The sequence below is a fragment of the Anolis sagrei genome, chromosome 5, assembly GCF_037176765.1.
Source record: "Anolis sagrei isolate rAnoSag1 chromosome 5, rAnoSag1.mat, whole genome shotgun sequence".
Lineage (NCBI taxonomy): Eukaryota > Metazoa > Chordata > Lepidosauria > Squamata > Dactyloidae > Anolis > Anolis sagrei.
Genome location: NC_090025.1, coordinates 23,016,958 through 23,036,569, shown reverse-complemented (window position 1 = coordinate 23,036,569; position 19,612 = coordinate 23,016,958). Strand labels below are relative to the sequence as shown.

Genomic DNA, 19,612 nt, shown 5'->3' with positions numbered 1-19,612 from the left:
AAATTGCACTAAATCTTAAAATTCAATTTTTGCAGAGTGATACAGCTTCAGAAGGAATTAAATAAGAAGGAATAGAAGCCAGCATAATGTAGTGGTTTGAGAGTTGGACTAAAGACTTTATTGCACAAGGCAGGCAGACAGCCATCCCGCTGCTGACCTGTGTCCTCCCCACAATTCACCCTTTTCTCAGTATTGACATTTATTATACTGTGACAGGGAAACTCACAAATAGTTCACAATTTGCAGTGTTCCCATTACCTATCTTGTGCAATGGATCTGTTCTGCTTCTGCGCCAGACAGTCAAAGGTAAAGGGATATCAGGATAATCCTTCTCCCCCAGTCTCCCCCCACCTCCTTGCTATCCCCAAGCTATGTGTTTTCAGTTTATTCAATGTTATCTTACAGGTAGTTTTGACTTTTTGACTGAAAGTGTGAAATTGCTCAAAAAATTACAGAACAGCAGAAATGTGGAAAGGTAGGCGTACAAGGGTCTGTGGAAGCATGATTGCTGAAACAGAGATTGGTAAATCAGCAAGACTGCACAAATGAAGAAAGATCCAATATTGAAGCTACTGATTCTGGTATATATCTGCTATCCATGGTCACATGATTGCCATGGAATTGTGGTTGTGTGATAATGTCTTGAGATTCTGGAAGATCAGAGTTTGACACTGTTCAAGCATGGAAGTGAAAAGTAGTAGGTGAGCCAAGAAAAAGGATATCTTTGCATGGGTGAGAAATCCAGAATTCCTACAATACAAATCTCAAGCAGCCTGGCCAAAAGAGATAAGAGCTGAAAGATAGAGAGGTACTAGATTGTGTTGTATTTTGAACATGAAAACAAGAAGCTTGCACTAAATCCTGCAAGGAATGGATAACCAATAAAGATATATCAAAAAGTGGAGCACCATGATCAAAATGATGGGACAGATAAGCTTAACAACAGAATGGTGAATGGAAATCAGAAGATGAAGGTGAGATAATGGAAAACCAGTCAAAAGAAGATTAAATAAGGTTTTGAAGTAAAAATAAGTAGTTCTGTCATTACCACAATAAGATTTAGATGACAACGAAGCATTCAAACTGAAATATCTGGAAGATATGCTGTAATATGGTGTTTCATGTCAGAAGAGAGCTCCGGATTGGAAAAATATAGCTGAGTATCATCAGCACAAAGAGGATATTGATAACTATATGGACATAGATTATATAAGGAGAATGTTTAAAGAGAAAACAACAAAAGGCTCAGAGAAGAGCTGTGAGAACCCCACCCAAAAGGAGAATGGAAGAAATTTGACCTCCAGCTATTACATTAAATGTTTAACCTGAGAGGAAAAAAAGTGAAGTAGCCAAAGACTCAATCAGTAGGTAGGTCATGAAATGAATCCAACAAAAGAATAGGATGAACTGTGTCAAAGGCTGCAGAGAGATCAAGGTGAACATGGAACAAATATAGGTCTTTTGACTTGGCCTGTAGGAGATCTGTGATTTCTGTACGAATTGTCTCTGCAGAGTGCAAAGGGTGAATGTCAAGCCATGCTCTCTCAGCCTTAGGGGAAATCAATGCCAATTTTACAAGGACAAATCTTGTAGAGAAAACTCTGTGATGCCTTAGGGTCACCATAACTTAGAAATCACTCGAAAACACACAGCAACAGCTGTGCAGCTTTTTTGGCAACCGAATCCTACATTCGCTCATTTACTGGACTCTGGAAGTGATAATTGAAAAAAGTAACTTTTCTTGTTCTTTTTGGTCATACAGAAAGAAAGCAAGAAATATTATGTGATGTGTGGTATAAGGTTAGATTTGGAAAAGACATAGTGGGAAGGGTTGAACATTCTCTTCCAGTTCTCACAGCCAACCTGTGTAGCTACTAATTGGTCAAATAAAAACTGTGGGAAATCTTTATTTATAGAATTTACTGGACACCTATAACTGAAGCCTTCTGAGTGGTTTACAAGGATTAAAAGTCCAATAAAACAACGAGATTAACCAATAAATGTAAAACCCTCCCACAAATCCTTAAAAAAGAGACATGAAGAAAAGAAACTTTGTTTCAAAAATCAATTTAAAGCCAAGGACAGAAGAACAAGATCCATACAGATAGAAGAATACAAAACAATAATATAAAAGGGACAGCAATTTTGAGAATAAAAAGTCTTCATCTGTCACTGCAAATATATTGGTATGAGCCAGGCCCAACTGCTCTCTGTTATTTTCTATCATATGTGAGGAAGGAGCTCCCAGAGGTACAGCGGGTTAAACCACTGAGCTGCTGATCTTGTTGACCAAACGGTCGGCAGTTTGAATCTGGGGAGCAGAGTGAGCTCCCACTATTAGTCTCAGCTTCTGCCAACCTAGCAGTTCAAAAACATGCAAATGTGAGTAGATCAGGTGGGAAGGTAACGGCACTCCATGCAATCATGTTGACCACATGACTTGGAGGCATCTACGGACAACACTGGCTCTCCACCTGAGAAACGGAGATGAGCACCAACCCCCAGAGTTGGACACGACTAGACTTAATGTCAGGGGAAAACATTTAATTTTATCTTTATGTGAGGAAGACCTTTAAAAAGTAGAAAATACCTTTTTGTTCTGTCAAGTTTTTGATTTCTCATATTTGAATCGATTTTATCAGTTGTTTCCATTCCCTGTGTTTTAAATGTATGGCTATTTTAGTAATGTTTTCTGACCAGGGAAGCACAAAAGCTGATATATAACTTCAGCATGTCCTTAAATATGCCATCCATTGATTTCTTTTGAGGCTCATTGTCTTCTCTTGCTGTCCTTGTAACCATTGTTTCTGACTGTTTATGACATATATGCTTGGAAATTTGGCTGGGCCAGAAGAACAGAGACGATTAAAACCTATCTATTTTGCTATATGTTACAAGGATTCACAAGTTGTAAATTGTGAGATATGGCAGTGAGATGCTCACCAGTCACTAAGAAGTTTGGTGACTGTCAGTTATAGAAGCATTTTGAACTGACTGCACAGTGTTTCCATCAGTTGAATGAGACAACCAACTTTCCAAGGCATTATAATGGGATGCCAATTATCTGTAATGTCCATGGATATCAAAAGGGAAGAGTGATTTCATATCACATAAAGCATTCTCATTTGTTTTGCTTCTTCATCTGCTTGTATATTGTTCTGTTTGTACAAAGAATCAGCTTTGCTTTTTGTTACAAACACAAATGCACAATACTACTCATATTGATTAACCAACAAAGCGAATGCCTACATAGATTTACATTCAAATTGTTCCAAGTCCTTATGAAACAGATTAAGGTACAGCAATGACCCCAAACGGCCCCTTTCAGCTTCAGGGGACATTTTATTGAAGCAAAAAGGGCCATTACAATTATCTTCTTTTCATCAGGGTGAGGCAGGGACACAGAGAAACAAAACTCTCCAGTGGAATAAATCATTTGAGTGCCTTTCCTTCCACTTAAACTAGTGTCGCCTGTGTTCTCTTAAAAGCATTCCCCTTTTCCCCATCATCCTCTATTGTTGAGGGAAAGCATGTGTGAATCCCCTTTCTCATCAACAGCAGTGAGATGGTGATATATTTTTTAAAAAACACGTACACACTTTAAGGTTCATAAATGAAATCTGATAGATTTAACTCAGTTGTTTCTTCAATAACACAGTGCTGGGTGGATTCTTCTAAATAAGGGTGCATCTACACTGTATAATTAATGCAGTTTGACAGAACTTTAACTGCCATGGCTCAATGCCATAGAATGCTGGGGTTTGTGGTTTGTGACAAACCAGCACTCTTTGGCAGAAAAGGTTAAAGACTTTATAAAACTGCAACTCTCATGAATCCATTGCACTGAGCAGTGACAGTTAAATTGCTCTGTAACTGCATTAATTTTGAAGTGTAGATATCCCCCAAGTCTTGCTACGAAAACCCTGATAGGTTCCCCTTAGGATAAAGCCTGATAGGTTTTCTATCAGGGTTTTTCCTAAGCTGGACCTATCAGGATGTGCCTTCAGATTGGAAATGTCATGAAGCCACACAACCACCACACTACATAAGAATTAAACCAACCTTATATAGCATTCTTATAAAAGCATGCAGAGGAAGCAACTGAGCAACAAAAGACCCAAAGTCATGATTGAGGAACAAAGACTAGTTCCAAATACATAGTGCTGGCATAGTGTAGTGGTTTGAGACAGGTTAGTGATATATCAGGCTTCATAATCCCCACATGGTCATGGAAGCCCACTGTATTTCCTTGGGCACATTATGGTATATTCTCTCAGCCCCAAAGGAAAGCAAGGACAAATTTTGACTGGAAAAACCTGTGATAGGTTCTCTTTAGGATCACCCCCAGTCAGGTCTTCACAATCTGCCCCCCCCCAGATTGTTTTGGACTTCAGTTCTCAGGACCCCAGACCATTGAACTAGCTGGCTAAGGCTTCTGGTAGTTGGAAGCCCAAACACTTGTAAGGCAGTAAGTTATGCAGGCCTGCTATAAGTCATAAATGATTTGACGGCATGCAACAGCAGCAGCTATTTCAAAGCTATGTACATATTGGTTCTTTTCAAATCAAGTGTTCTCTGCAGAATGTGTCAAGATGTTTTGGAGTGTGGCTCAAAATGCTTTCAACTCAGGAGGAACTTTAACATATTTTGTTTACAAATAAACTCTTTCCATAAAAAAAGATTGTGGCAACCAGACTGATTGATAACTGGCAAATAGAGGGAGAAAACATGGGGGCAGTGACAGACTTTGTATTTCTAGGCACAAAGATTACTACAGACACAGACTGCAGTCAGGAAAATCAAAGACGTGTACTTCTTGGAAGGAGAGCAATGACCAATCTCGATAAAATAGTTAGGAGTAGAGTCATCACATTGGCAATGAAGATCTGCATAGTTAAAGCAATGGTATTCCCTGTAGTAACCTATGGATGTGAGAGCTGGTCCATAAGGATGCCTGAGTGAAGGAAGATAGATGCTTTTGAACTGTGATGCTGGAGGAAAATTCTGAGAGTGCCTTGGACCACAAGAAGATCAAACCAGTCCATACTCCAGGAAATAAACCATGATTGCTAAATGAAGGGAAGGATGTTAGAGTCAAAGATGGAGTACTTTGGCCACATAATGAGAAGACAGGAAAGCCTGGAGAAGATAATGGAAGGAAAAAGGAAGAGGGGCAGAACAAATGGTAAGATGGAGGGATGGTATCCTTGAAGTGACTGGCTTGACTTTGAAGGAGCTAAGGGTGACCACAGTTGACAGCGAGCTCTGGTGTGGGCTGGTCGATGAGCTCACAAAGAGTCAGAAGCAACTGAACAAATAAACAACAACAAAAGATAATTTGTATTGCACCTCAGCTGGAGTTCACCTTGCTGAAGCACTCACCAGGAAGCCCAACGTAGAAATAAACAGTTTATTGAAAATGCACACACAGCAAAAGAGTAAAAAGTCCAATAGGTAAGATAAAAAGAGTCTAAAAAAACAGAGATAAAACTCCAATGCAAAGGTTAAAACGTGACTATAAATCCAAGGAGCAGGGTAACCTCATGAACTTGGATAATCCAAAGACGAAAAATAAAACACCCACTTAAGTCACCCAAGAATAAAAGAACAATACTTTAGCTTAAGTTCGTGGTAAAATCTCCAAGACTTAAAGCAAAACTTGACCAGGACATGACTTGGAGTGAGAACCAAGGCAAAAGCTCTAATTGAGAAGTTGCTTGATCTAAAAAAACGAAAGCGGTTTCCCCCTTTATTAGGGACACCAATGCATGAAAGCATTCCTTCAACCACTTTTCCCCATTACCTGACTTGCACCTGGAATTCTTCCCATGCAGAAGCAGTCTCGCTTCTCTATCTAATCTCTCTTCCAGCCTGTCATCCTGCAAAACAGTTTCGTTTTCACACAGAGAGTCCTCCGTTCTCCCAACCAGGGAATTACCTTCTTATTCCAACATCTGCTCTGCCTGAACACCTTCAGAAACATCAGGGCCTGCAGGGCCTGCACCCCCAGACCCCTCATCAACATCCTCAGCTGTCTGACTATATCAAACCCCTCCATATCATCTTCAGCTGGCTGAGCTGCAACAATCTGAAGGATTCTATTTTCCTTTATAATCCTAGAACACCGTAATAATCTCTCTTCCACACCCTCTGAAATCTATTTGGTGGTTGCTCCCAGACTCCCTCCCTAAAGAGGCCAAGATGGTCCCATTCCTGGTCATATTACTCAGCTAAAGCAGATAAAGCCATCTCTCTGCCATTAAGTATATATAAACTGATGAAAGTTGGACTTTTAAAGGTGATGTGATTGGGACTTTAAGGTGGATATGAAATTTTAATATATTTTAATAATTTAATGTTTAATACAGATTGTTAAAACAGTTTTCACTTTATATTTATATTTTAATGCATTCTCATTGTTTTATTAACATATCAGTGTTTCATATTTATTGTTAGCTGCCTTAAATCTCTATATTAGGAGAATGGAGGGATATAAATACATAAAAACATACAGAAAGTGGGGTAAAAAGGCCTTCCAAAACATTCTCATTCACTGCTCTGATCCCCCCATGTCAGTAGCTTAAACTGGGCATAAATTTCCACATTCTTCCTTTTGTATGCCAGTAGAAATGGAATAAACATTTGAATCAAACTTTTGCGTCCTGCATGGATTCAGTCCAGAGCAGACTGAATATATGTGCTGAGGATCGATTGTTTAATGATCAGTGAATATATTATGCTTATTTTGTGCAATTCATTTATGGAGTAAACATCTAAGGCAGAATTAATTAGAGGAGGGTAGTTTATTAATTACAGATTAGCGTACATGTACCCAATTCACATATCAACATAACACAAATGTTATTGTGCATCAATAAAACATTTTCTGTTGATCATAGATCTCAGTTATTATTCATGGCTATCAATACTTCCCTCTAAGTGCTATGTATTATTTATGCAATGGCTAGCCATTAAAGCCACCTCATATATTCTCCCTCTAGATTGGCTTTCTATTCTGACTTGCGTCTGCTCTGAATAAATTAGCTAGTGTTATGAAGGTCACAACCTTTGCTATTTTTCACTCAAGCAAGTATTTCATTATCTTCATGTTATGGAAAGGGAATTCAGCATATTTGAGTTCTGACCAACATTAATGATTTTCTGTTTTTCACCACAACTGTGTCACATCAGCTGAGAAGGATTTTACAAGAAACCACCTGACAATGTAGACTCATAGAATCATAGAGCTGGAAGAGACCTCATGGGCCATCCAGCCCAACTCACTGCCAAGAAGGAGGAAAATCACATTCAAAGCACCCCTGGCAGATGGCCATCCAGCCTCTGTTTAAAAGCCTCCAAAGAAGGAGCCTCCACCACACTCCAGAGCAGAGTTCCACTGCTGAACAACTGTCACAGTTGGGAAGTTCTTCCTAATGTTCAGGTCGAATCTCCTTTACTGTAGTTTGAAGCCATTGTTCCACATCCTAGTCTCCAAGGCAGCAGAAAACAAGCTTGCTCCCTCCCTCCCTATGACTTCTCCTCACATATTTATACATAGCCCTCATCATGTCTCCTCTCAGCCTTCTCTTCTACATGCTAAACATGCCCAGCTGTTTAAGCTGCTCCTCATAGGGATTCTTCTCCAGACCCTTGATCATTTCAGTCGCCCTCCTCTGGACACATTCCAGCTTGTCGACATCTCCCTTAAATTGTGGTGTCCAGAATTGGGCACAGTATTCCAGGTGTGGTCTGACCAAGGCAGAAGAGAGGGGTAGCAGGATTTCCCTGGATCTAGACACTATACTCTTATTTATGCTGGCCAAAATCCCATTGGTCTTTTTAGCTGCCACATCACGTTGTTGGCTCATGTTTAACTTGTCCATGAAGACTCCAAGATCTTTTTCACACATACTACTGTCGGGCCAGGCATCCCCCATGGCGTATCTAATAATACACAGTCTATTTTTAATGTTCCAGGCTTGAACAGATTAAATCAATTCTACAGGCTTTTCTTTTCTATTGGATATTCCATACCAGTGCGTATAAGATTCCCAGTCGCACCATCTTTGCAGATAAATCTGATGGTTCACAAAACACTTAAGCTTTGGGACTTTCTCCCTCTCTTGAATAGTGCAAGCTGCTTGTATCATTCAAGAACACAAGACCCTGAGCTATCTGTCTACACTTTATGAGGATCTTAGAAGGATCTATTAATTATGGTGATGTGATGCAGTTCTGCTCCAAAATGGAGAGATATTAACAGTTTGTTCATTTCTCATGGACATCCAGGGGCAGCTCAACCCATTACGCAAAGTAAGCATTTGCAGTATAGTTGATTTTGCCCAGGGGCGCTCTTGAGGCGCTCTTGGGGGAAAATAGACCTTGACATATGCGAGTTGTAGTTACTGGGATGTACCTACAATCAAAGAGCATTCTGAACTCCACCAATGATGGAATTGAACCAAATATGGCACACAGAACTCCCACAATGAACAGAAAATATATATCAGTGATTGGTGGGGGGGGGGGAATACTGTTTGCTTACCATTAAAAATTACCTAGGGCCACCTCTGTGAACATCCCATGGGGAGAGATACTCAGTCTTGTGTTCTTCAAAGGGATGCTGTTTTTATTGAGCTGGCTGACCTCTGAAGCCAGGTAAACCAAATAAGAAAGATTTATGAATATCCGGAGCAGGACCTGAACTGAATTTTATGACTGAGGTACACAAACATGTCACACAGAGGTCCATAATTTTTCCCTCTATATTTTAAAATTCAAAGCAGTCTGGACAACCTCCAGGGTGAAAAGTGAATGGACATGGAGCATTTCCTTGATCCTCTGAGGCAGTGGCATGCAGAGGCTTCGCCCTACTTCACCCACGGATCCCATTCAGTATGGGCCTAGGGTGCTTGAATTATGGTTGCAGTACAACATTGCATAAATATTCACACAGAGAGATGCTCTACAACAGTACTGTATAACCCCATATAGAATGCTAATGTTGGGTTGCATATGTCAGTAACACGATGTTGTAGTATAATAATGCATAACTGTAATGTGAGACCACAGTGAGGAACTGCAATAAACAATGTGCAGCCACAATCAGCAACTTCAACATGAAATATTGCTGTATGTACAATCATACTTCTACCACAATGAGAGCAATCTACAAGACAGTCCAAAAAGAGAAAATGACAGAGGACCAATAGTTGTCACCTACAGCTGAAACCTCTCAAGCACATCATCAGTGAGCCAGTTGGAGAGATTAATATTGCCCTTTTGCAGGTGCTGGATGACAGGCTTTAATTTGCTTAAGAGACAGCCTGCCAAACCGAAACAACTACAGTGCTTACCTACAGCAGGACACATGCCATGAAAGGGAATATCAAGACAAGACACTGCTATCCAGATGCCAAGTTTGTCCCCACATCTATCATTGCAGCAACATAATACCATCACTCCCTGCCATCTGCACCCCATTACATTCACAATGAGAGTAATGGGACAGTTCCTGTGTGAGAAGAATAAGGAACATAATTCCAGCACTAGAAATGGAAGAATCACAAAAAGAAGTTGTAGAGCATTTCAACCTCTCTGGAGGTTCAAACTTACACGTAGAAGTTCTTGGGGGGGAAAAATCAGAGGAAGATTGGAAAGAGAAACAACTGAATTAGTATACATTCACAAATTCGAATTCATTAGGAAAGATTTAAAAAGAGATAATGATTTCTTGGAACACTACATATATAGGCTTACCTTGCTAATATAGACTCCAGACCACCAATGTAACACCACTGAATGCAGATAATGTAATAATGTTGTATGGACCAGTTGAAAAGTACTACTAGCCAAGTGAAATTCCTTAATGAATATGTCTGTATTCATTTAAAGCTTCTAATGTCTGCAATTTAACTAAAGCCTGCTTTTCCAAGGATTTTCTGACTTAAAGAAAACTGCATTTTTGATTAATGTTTTCACACCTCTATGTTACATATCAGCTTCTGGGAGTACCATTTGAAGCAATGGTTACAATTTACATCGTTCTGCATCCTACTTCCCTCTAATTCTACTACCCCAACTATCTAATTAGAATTGAAAATCTGAGTTGTGATAGTGCATTCAATCACTACATCTAAAGAACTGGATTAATCTTGATGAAAGCTCATTCTGAAATAAACCAGCTATTCTCAAAGATGCTATTCATTCTCTCTTCTCACCACCCACATTCTTTTTTGCATGGCTTGACAATAAAGTGTTATGTTGTGTTCCTAAGAACAATAATTTCAGGAGTGTTTAGTTGTGTATAATTTTTAAATGTGTTTTGTCAGATGACTCTAAATGACTAGAGACTCTGAAATGAATTCATATAATGCCTTCCATATATTTTAGAGAAATAACTACTAGCATCCTTACCTTAAATACCAGTTCTCCTATTAGTCCATTCCAAGTCCCATTCTCCTGGGGGCGTCCATACTTGTGATCTGGTGCAACATAAATTTCGTACGTGAAGCCAAGGTAAGTGGATAAGGATTCCAGGACATCAATGGAAAAGCCCTGATATTTCTTTGGTTTCCCCAAAACATTCTCTGACACCATCACAAATGGCTCCTCCTACACAAGAAAGAAAGATAGGCATTTAGAGGTAGTAGCAATATTGCAATGTATCAAATTTGCTGCTAAGGAGGTTTAAGTCTTCTCAAACATTATTTTTGCTCTTTCAATTGCACCAAGATTTTTATCCATTTCTGTCTATATATTTTTTTTAGAATTTTGAGATTCAAGCTATTGCACTAAGGAAAAAGCTTATTGTGTGAATGTGTATGCATGCATGCACGCACATGTGCACACTGTCAAATTATGATGACCCCATGAATTCTTTAGGGCCTGCTTAGGTGGTAAATACTCAAATACTGTTTTGCCAGTTCCTTCCTCTAAAATGTAGCCTATAGCAACCAATATACTATGTTGATATCTTCTATGCAATAACTAAACAAGTTTGACTCTGCTTAGTTTCCAAGGTCAGATGGAATCCGGTATTTTTAGGATATTTAGATCTTTCACAAACATATTATATAAATACAAATAGTTAATTAATACTGATTGTGGAAATAATATGTCCCTCATACAATATATCTGATCTGTTGTAATAAAAGAAGGCTTCGACGGCTCCCCCTCCCTCTTTCTTTATCTCTATAGTTCATCAGTCAAGTAGATTATGCACAATATTCCCTAGATCAGTTATGAAGGAGAAAGAGGGTATTTCAGGAGAAGATGGTTTTTATATTAGCAAAGATTTATGCACATCACTTGTTGGGTTATTAAATAATAGGGGCTCATAATTCAGAATTTGTGTTCAGTCAGTTAAACGTGACCACTAATTGCTCATCTGATTTATGACTATTTCAAGCATTAATATTGCTTTGTGGTTCATTCCAAACATTTATGAACCCAGGGGCAAAGGCTGGCAGCTGAAGACATGAGGATTTTCACTATATGACATACAAGTAATCTGAAAATATTTGAAGAGATTCACATTTAAAGTAAGTATGAGAAAGAGCTGTCATACCATAGACCAGGAATGGGCATCTGTGACCCTTCAGATGATGCTAGATTGCAACCCCATTCACCCTCACTGCTGGCTATGGTTGCTAGGACTAATGGGGAAGCTATCCAACAACATATGGATAGTCACAATTTGCTTATTCTTGCTGTAGGCATGCTTGTATAGAATGGCTCATTTTGTAAGTTTTATGACATTTGTTGGGATCTACATGATAATAGAGTTTATGCAACAAGAATTTTTCAACTGGTAAAATTTGAACTAGTGCCACGAGAAAGTGAAAATGATTGGTTGATGCAAATAGACCATAACTCCATGTTAGAGGAAAAAATGTTGAAAGTTCTAGGCTGAAACTCCAGCACCTTCTGTTAGGATTAGTAAGCAGGTAATAAATCACTGCATTTGGAGGCCCAAAATAATATAATAACTTTATTTTTGCACCTTGCCTCCATCTCCCCGAAGGGACTTACATATGACACAAAGTGCCTAAAAACAATGCATAAAATATACAAAAAAAAACCAATACAAAAAAGTAAAACCAATAGCATATAAGAACAATTATTTAAAACTCAGAACAACACCCAATAACCTATGGTGACAACTGCCCTAAGACATGGCCAAACTGTAAACAAGTCAAGGGAATGGGATAGTGCAAATTGTAGTTAAGGAAGAAGGGCATGGGATGATAGTGCAGTGCTGTGTCATTAATTGCAGACCATTGGGCTAGACATTATCAAAGGCTTGTTTAAACATCCAAGTATTCAAATCCCTATGGAAAGAGGACAGTGTGGGGTCCTACCTAATCTCCCTGGGGAGGGCTTTCCAAAGCTGGTGGGTGACCACTGAGAAGGCCCTTTCCCTCATCCTTACCAACTGTGCTTGTGATGGTGGCAGGATTGCAAGGAGGGCCCTCCAGCAGATATTAACTCTCACGCAGGTACATAGGAGGGAATGTGGTCACAAGATGCTCTCACATTCTAAATCTTCAGATTCTCCGAGTTGCCTTGAAACTCACCTCAACCCAATTCACAATCTGGCTTCTTAATTTTAATACAAACTTCTTCTTCACCTTTTTAAAAATCATAATTCTGAAATTGTGTTCAAAATTTATGTTTCATGGATATCACTGGGAATGCAATAGGGTTCCAACACTGCAATTTACTTGCTGTGACTACTTACATTATTACTTGTTGTGTTCCTTCAATTAATTTCTGTCCTGTGGTGACCCAATGACAAACCCATCCCAGATTTGTTCAGAAGAGGTTTGCCATTTACTCTCTTTGATGCTAAGAGTATGAGACTTATTCAAGCTCATCCAGAAGGGTTTTTTGGCTGAATGGAATTTGAACCCTAATTTGGTATCCAGAGTCATAGTCCAATGCCCAGTACACCACTTAATCCACCCCTCAAAACCTTCATTTACTGGAATCTTAGTAATTAAGATTTAGAAATAGGGCAATGGTAGTAGAAAACCTGAACAGGAGCCATATATGAATAATTTCCATGACTTCTTAGGACCCAGATTGGTAAGATGCTTGCATTCCATGAACTAGGGAAACATGGTCATGTTGCTTGGGGAATTTGGAGAACTGTAGTGCAAGAAAAATGATTTTTCTAAGCTCTGTTAGTGGGTGTTGATAAATGTTTATGCAACTGATCAAATAAATCCATATTTCACAATCAATTCATTATTATTTACATTTCCAAAAGGCTATTTTGGGATTATTATTATTTTGCAAACAATCAAGATGAGTAATTTCAATAAAACCTAGATTCAAATCCCCGCTCAGTCATCGAAACCCCCTGGGATAACTTTGGACAAGAAGAAGACAAAAGCAATCTCCTCCTGAACAAATCTGGCCATAACAGATTTAGTCTCGGGGCTCCATAAATTGGAAAGGACTCAAACCACAAAAATTAAGCTTCCAATCTGAAGCAGGTAAGTGTCTTTCTGACACTTCACAAGTCTATGTTGTTCCACTCCTCAGCAAAGGATGGTTATATATTTACCAATAATGGATTCAGAATGAAAAAGAAAAATCCCTTTCATCTTTTTTTAAAGAAGAAAATCCAATTATTTTATTTCAACCTCATGTATTTGACAATGATCAGAATAAAAAGCTGACCTGTCCTGTTACAGTTTGCAAAACTATTTGACAGCAGAGGGAAACTAGTATTCAAAGTGACAACAGAGCAGTAAATCTCTCCTTGGGCCTTTTCTCATCCCCAAGAATATGCTGACACTTTATCACTTGGGGGCATGAGTTCAGTTAGGGTAAAGCCAAATTGCTAAATAGTTGCACAAACACTCTCATCAAATTATAGGGAATGTGGAGAAGTGATTTCAGCTGATTGTTGTTCGCAGGCTTCCTGCTGAGGAACCACAGGGAATTATCACCTTCTCATTCCCCGCAGGAAATATCTGAAATGGGTGAAGCTGCAGGGAGGAGGAAAAGCCTAGTGATCAGAATAGGAGCATTCTTGGGGCCAATTGACATACACTATATTGGGCCTGGAGTGAGGCATTACACCAAATAGAGTCTGAATCTCCTTTACACCCTGCAGCTCCTACTAACATTTCAGTTTAAGCTTCCCCCCTTCAACACTTTTTCTCTGCTTGCTACACTGTTTTATTACTGTATATATATTATAAAAACTCCCTCCAGCACTCTAGCCCTTCAGCTCAGGAATGTCAGCAAGTACAAAGTCAAGAGAGAGGTGATTAAATTGGAGATGAATTAGATGCTCACACCTTTCAAGGGACAGAAGGTAACTTCTTTCCATGTTGGTGGGGTAGTGAATCTATTTCAGATTTCAGCCTGAGCTATCCAAGGTGCTGAATCCTGTTCCCAATCTAGGTGCCTAATGGCGTACTGTACTTTTGATTTGAACAGGTTAAATCAGTGGTTCTCAACCTGTGAGTCTCCAGATGTTTTGGCCTTCAACTCCCAGAAATCCTGACAGCTGGTAAATTGGCTGGGATTTCTGGGAATTGGAGGTCAAAACACCTGGGAACCCACAGGTTGAGAAGCACTGGGTTAAATTGACATGTCTCCTCTTCAAATACATTGACAATGGCAACCTTGATTAAACTGGCTTTACTTGTGATTCCTTCTGGATATAAATAAATCTGACCCACAATGATCCATACTTCAGAAACTTCCAGAAGGACTATTGCAATATGCTCCTTTTGTAGATTATTCCACAAAATGGGAGTCCTTTTGTAGATTATTCAAAAACTTGAGACAGTTCATAATTCTTCTGTTAGGCATGTAACTGACTATTGAACTGCATCTCCATCACAAATAAAAGTTGGATACAACAACAACAGCAACAGCAGCAACAACAACAATAATCATAGGGTTGGGAAATGAATAGCCACTCTCAACATCTTTTCATTATTGGCTCTGCTAGCTATGCCTTCTGGCAGATGCAGTTTAACAACACACAAAGGGCTTTACAATTATCATGATTAACCTACATGGACCATGCGGGGAAATGCGGGGAACAAACAGGCACATTCTACCATATGTGGTGGACTTGTAAGGATACAACTAAGTTTTGGGCTTCGGTCCATGAGGAAACACAAAAGATGTTGAAGAAGAGATTCAAAAAGAAACCTGAGTATTATTTATTGGGATTTACAGATTCGGATTTTAAACTGGATGAGAATGAAGACAAATTATTTACATACTACACTACAGCGGCAAGGATTGTTTTTGCCAAATATTGGAAGAATGACCAAATACCGACCATTGAAGAATGGTTGGAGAAAGTTAAAGAAACAAGAGACATGGATGAACTAACTTTTTTGATGAGAAGAAATACTGGAAAATCGCTAAAGAGAACAGATTGGACCTTTTTCTATGACTACGAAAAGAAACTTAAAGACAAAAGTTTTAGAGGACAAGAATAGATAAGTAAGTTGGAGAAGTAGAGTGAGAAGATCCTGAGGTTGGAGTGGAGGTCATTTTAGATTAGTTTAGGTGTTTTTTGTTGTTGTGTTTTTGTGCTACCTTTCCTTCTTTTCTATCCTCTTGTTATTGTTCCCCCTCTTTCCCTGTGTTGATTTATAAAATGTTTAATAAAAATTATTTGGAAAAAAAAAACCTACATGGACCATAATGTCAATTTGTTTATAATCCCACTGTATTGCTTTGTATTTCCAGATGTAATTTAGAGTCTGAACTTTTCAAATGTATGCAGCCTTATACTTGTTTATCTGAATAAACACCATTGAGGACAAGGGTGGTGATTTATGTGGCTTTGGGATCTTGTACTGCAACTTCCATATTTTCATACTATAGGTTATGATGCCTAGGCCTGGGCAGATTGGAGTCATAGTCTCAAAACATCTGTAACCCTCCAGGACTCTACATTCTGTTTTGTGCCATGACAGTTGTGACATTCTTTATTGCAATGGAAGAAATGAGGAGTTTGATACCATTAAGTAAACTGTATATCTTTTAACTTAAAAGATGATTTCTAATTTTTACTTTAACATTTTCCCTTCTCTTTCTATATGAAGTAGGAGAGAATGCCTCTAGACCATGGCCATATAGGCAAAAAAACCTACAATAGCCCTATGAAGTTAATTTTTGTTCCAGGGTTGGGAACATGCTATCTTTCCAGACGGTGTTGAACTACAAGACCCAGCATCCCTAATTAATTAGCCCTTTCAGAGGTGTGGAACATTGGGAGGTACAGTCTTACAGTATCTGGAAGTCTGCATTCTTCTAATCTATATCCTATGTGCCAAGTTCAGTTTAAAGATAAAGAAAAATAAGCAGATAGAGAAGGAAGTCTGAAGTTGCCTGTCAGCAAGTGCAGTGGAGATAGCAGACTCAGTGTGTGCATAGGTAATCTCATAACAATCTTCCTCACTATGGTGAAAATAATTGTATTTCTATTTAAATTACTATCTATTATACTGAGTATTCCTCATTGGAACCATTATCATGGTTAATGATCAGTTTAAACTGCCCAGGAGAAAGAGGAGCTTATTTCTGGAGACTCAAACATTCCACGCATGGCAGATCGGTCTTAGTTGTCTTTGAAAGAACTTTCCCCTTCCAGTCAGATATGAAACACAATTCTTAACAACCACCACCACCACCACCACTACAATAGCAAGTATTCCCCATGGATATAGCTCCAAGAGGGCAAAATGAAAGCACTGATTCCCAAATAAGAATTCTGGGCTATTAAGAAAAGGTTTAGTATTGCAGTAACATAAATATAAACTCCAGTATTTAAAAAGACAGTTTAGTCATCCAAAAAGAAGTGTAATGCAAAGTCACAAAGGGAATAAGAAAAAAGCGAAAGTGTTCAATTAGAGTAGCAGTTTTCAACATGGGGTTGGAACCCCTGGGGGGGGGGGTCATGAGGGAGTGTCAGAGTCACCAAAGACCATCAGAACACAATATTTTCTGTTGCTCATGGGGGTTCTGTGTGGGAAGTTTGGCCCAATTCTATTTTTGGTGGGGTTCAGAATGCTCGTTGATAGTAGGTGAACAATAAATCCCAGCAACTACAACTCTCAAATATCAAGGTCTATTTTCCCCAAACTCCACCAGTGTTCAAATTTGGACATATTGAGTATTCGTGCCAAGTGTGGTCCAGATTCATCACTGTTTGAGTCCACAGTGCTCTTCGGATGTAAGTAAACTACAACTCAAAGTCAATGCCCAGCAAACCCTTCCAGTATTTTCTCTTGGTCATGGGAGTTCTGTGTGCCAAGTTTGGTTCAATTCCATCATTGGTGGAGTTCAGAATTGTAGGTTAATTATAAATCCCAGCAACTACAACTCCCAAATGACAAAATCAATTCTCCCCCAACCTCACCAGTATTCAAATTTGGGCGTATTGGGTATTTGTGCCAAAATCTGGTCCAGTAAATGAAAATACATCCTGGATATCAGATATTTACATTACAATTCGTACACAATTACAGTTATGAAGTAACAATGAAAGCAATTTTATGGTTGAGGGTCACCACAACATGAGGTACTATATTAAGGGATCGCTGCACTAGGAAGGTGGAGAACCACTGAATTAGAGTTCTAAATGTTAGTGATTTTCGATGTCCCACTCTCTGCAATGCTAGAAATTTGGGAATCAATGGAAAATCTCATGGGGTAGAGGAAAGGGAATAATTATTTGAAGGGGATGCCCTTTTTTTGTTCCCAGTGAAGCACCTGAGGTGTCTGTTAAGCCAGACTGTCCCAAGCACACCAGTCAGTCCAATAAGTCCAATTGTCTTCCCAAGATGTGGTAACAAATATACAGACAGAAAGTAATTTCATTTAGTTTTCTACATTCCCATCTATATATGTAAATTATAAAAAGGAAAGTTTATGCAAATCTTCATAATCTTATTTTTGTGATACCAAAATAAATGTCAACATTACTCACTCGGAAATAATCTCATCATTTCAGGGAAACATCTCTAAGGACTGTAAAATACAAATAATAAAAAAAAATCAGAAGGAGAGTGAGAAATATTGAAAGTGAGAAATGAACATGGAGTTCAGAGCACACCATAAGATCAAATCTGCAAATGCATGACCTTATGCCCTTTTGTTGAAATAAACTGTGAAGTCAGGTAATTAGACTGATGGTTGATATTCACAGATCATCTAAAATGACTTCCATGGGTGCCCTTTATATTTTTCTGACGACACTGACATAAGCTTTAATACTGATGTTTTAATCCATTAAACTGAGCTTGGTGAAAGATTATCTTACTCTCTCCTAACTTCTTTTGCAATTCCAGCTTTTTAGTTTTGTTTAGATAGAAGGCCATTCACCAATGACATCTTCTAGTTGTGTTTCTATCTCGCTGGTATACTCACACATACACATTTTGTAAGAAATCTGACCAGATTGCCATATAGCTCATATTTGCAACATGAAGAGTTGGGCATTGGATCTGAGTTCAACCAGTGAGCCTAGAGGTTTAGGGCATGCTGTTGTCTCTCACTGTTCAACATCTGCTACACAAGGAAGAGGCATGATATTAAAGAGTGTTACTATAGATAAGCCCTGCCTATAGTAACACTCATTCACAAATTCATCCTTCAAACTGTACATGTCTAGCAACAATTTAAATTTAACACACACACAACAGTTTGCATACATGCTAAAGTTGATAATTTTATTTCCCCCCTTTTTTGGCCCATTTCAAGAATGATGGATGTTGGTAACTTCTGAAAATTAAATGATGAGTTGCAATCTATTATTTCCTTTGGGATTACAAGCAACAGGCATTTATAATAAACTGCCACCAATTGCAACCAACAATGGAGGGAGGGAAGGCAGAAAATGCAACAGGAACACCACACACAAGATGGAGGATAAAGGACCAACAAAAAAGTCTGGCCCAAGGCAAGGCCATGAGGGAATCAGAGCATACACACCCACACACACACAAGACCAATCAGTGGGAAGCTACCACTGTCTTTTATACATAAAGGAGCCTTTGCTGCCTCCTATTATGTATTAATATTTGCTGCCACAGATTTATTATTTTAATAGGCCACCTCCTTCACTGGAATGTTTAAAAAGCCACATAAAGACTACAGTTGAAATCAAACAGGAATATGTTGTTTATTTTGAACTGTCAAATATGCGTAATGGTTTCAAATAATTTGTCAGGCTTTACTTCTTACAGAGGATGGTATTTTTATCTTGAGTTTCTTAAAACAAAAGTTCCACACACACAAATCCAAACAGGATTTTAAAACCTTTGAAATATCCCTTCCACCCACAGCACTCTAATCACTATAGAGACCTATTAACTATTATAATCAAAGAGGTATCTTTAAACCACAAACAGTCCCCACATTTCTTCCTTCCTTCTTTTTCCCTTCAAACTCCTAACCCTTCTTCTTCCATCCCAAACTCTTAACTGATTTTAAAATGGCTGCCTTGCTCCTTCTCTTTGCCTCTGGCTCTGCCCATCTCCAGTTACTGAGCTTTTCCCTCCAATTTCACTAGCCAATCAGAATGCACTTCTGGCTATAAGGCTGCCTGTTTGATCCACCCACC

General features: G+C 38.8%; 1 protein-coding gene across 3 annotated transcripts in view; it reads right to left on the bottom strand.

The window, feature by feature from the left end:
* Positions 1–19,612, bottom strand: part of GRID2 (glutamate ionotropic receptor delta type subunit 2) — a 1,028,529-nt gene that overhangs the window by 215,447 nt on the left and 793,470 nt on the right. For all 3 annotated transcript variants that reach the window (XR_009631647.2, XM_060779233.2, XM_060779232.2), the window contains exon 10: positions 10,417–10,614. Coding sequence is in view for 2 of the 3 variants with exons in the window: in XM_060779233.2 (XP_060635216.1) it covers positions 10,417–10,614 (198 nt within the window). In the remaining variant the exon portion in view is untranslated. The remainder of the gene's footprint in view (positions 1–10,416; positions 10,615–19,612) is intronic.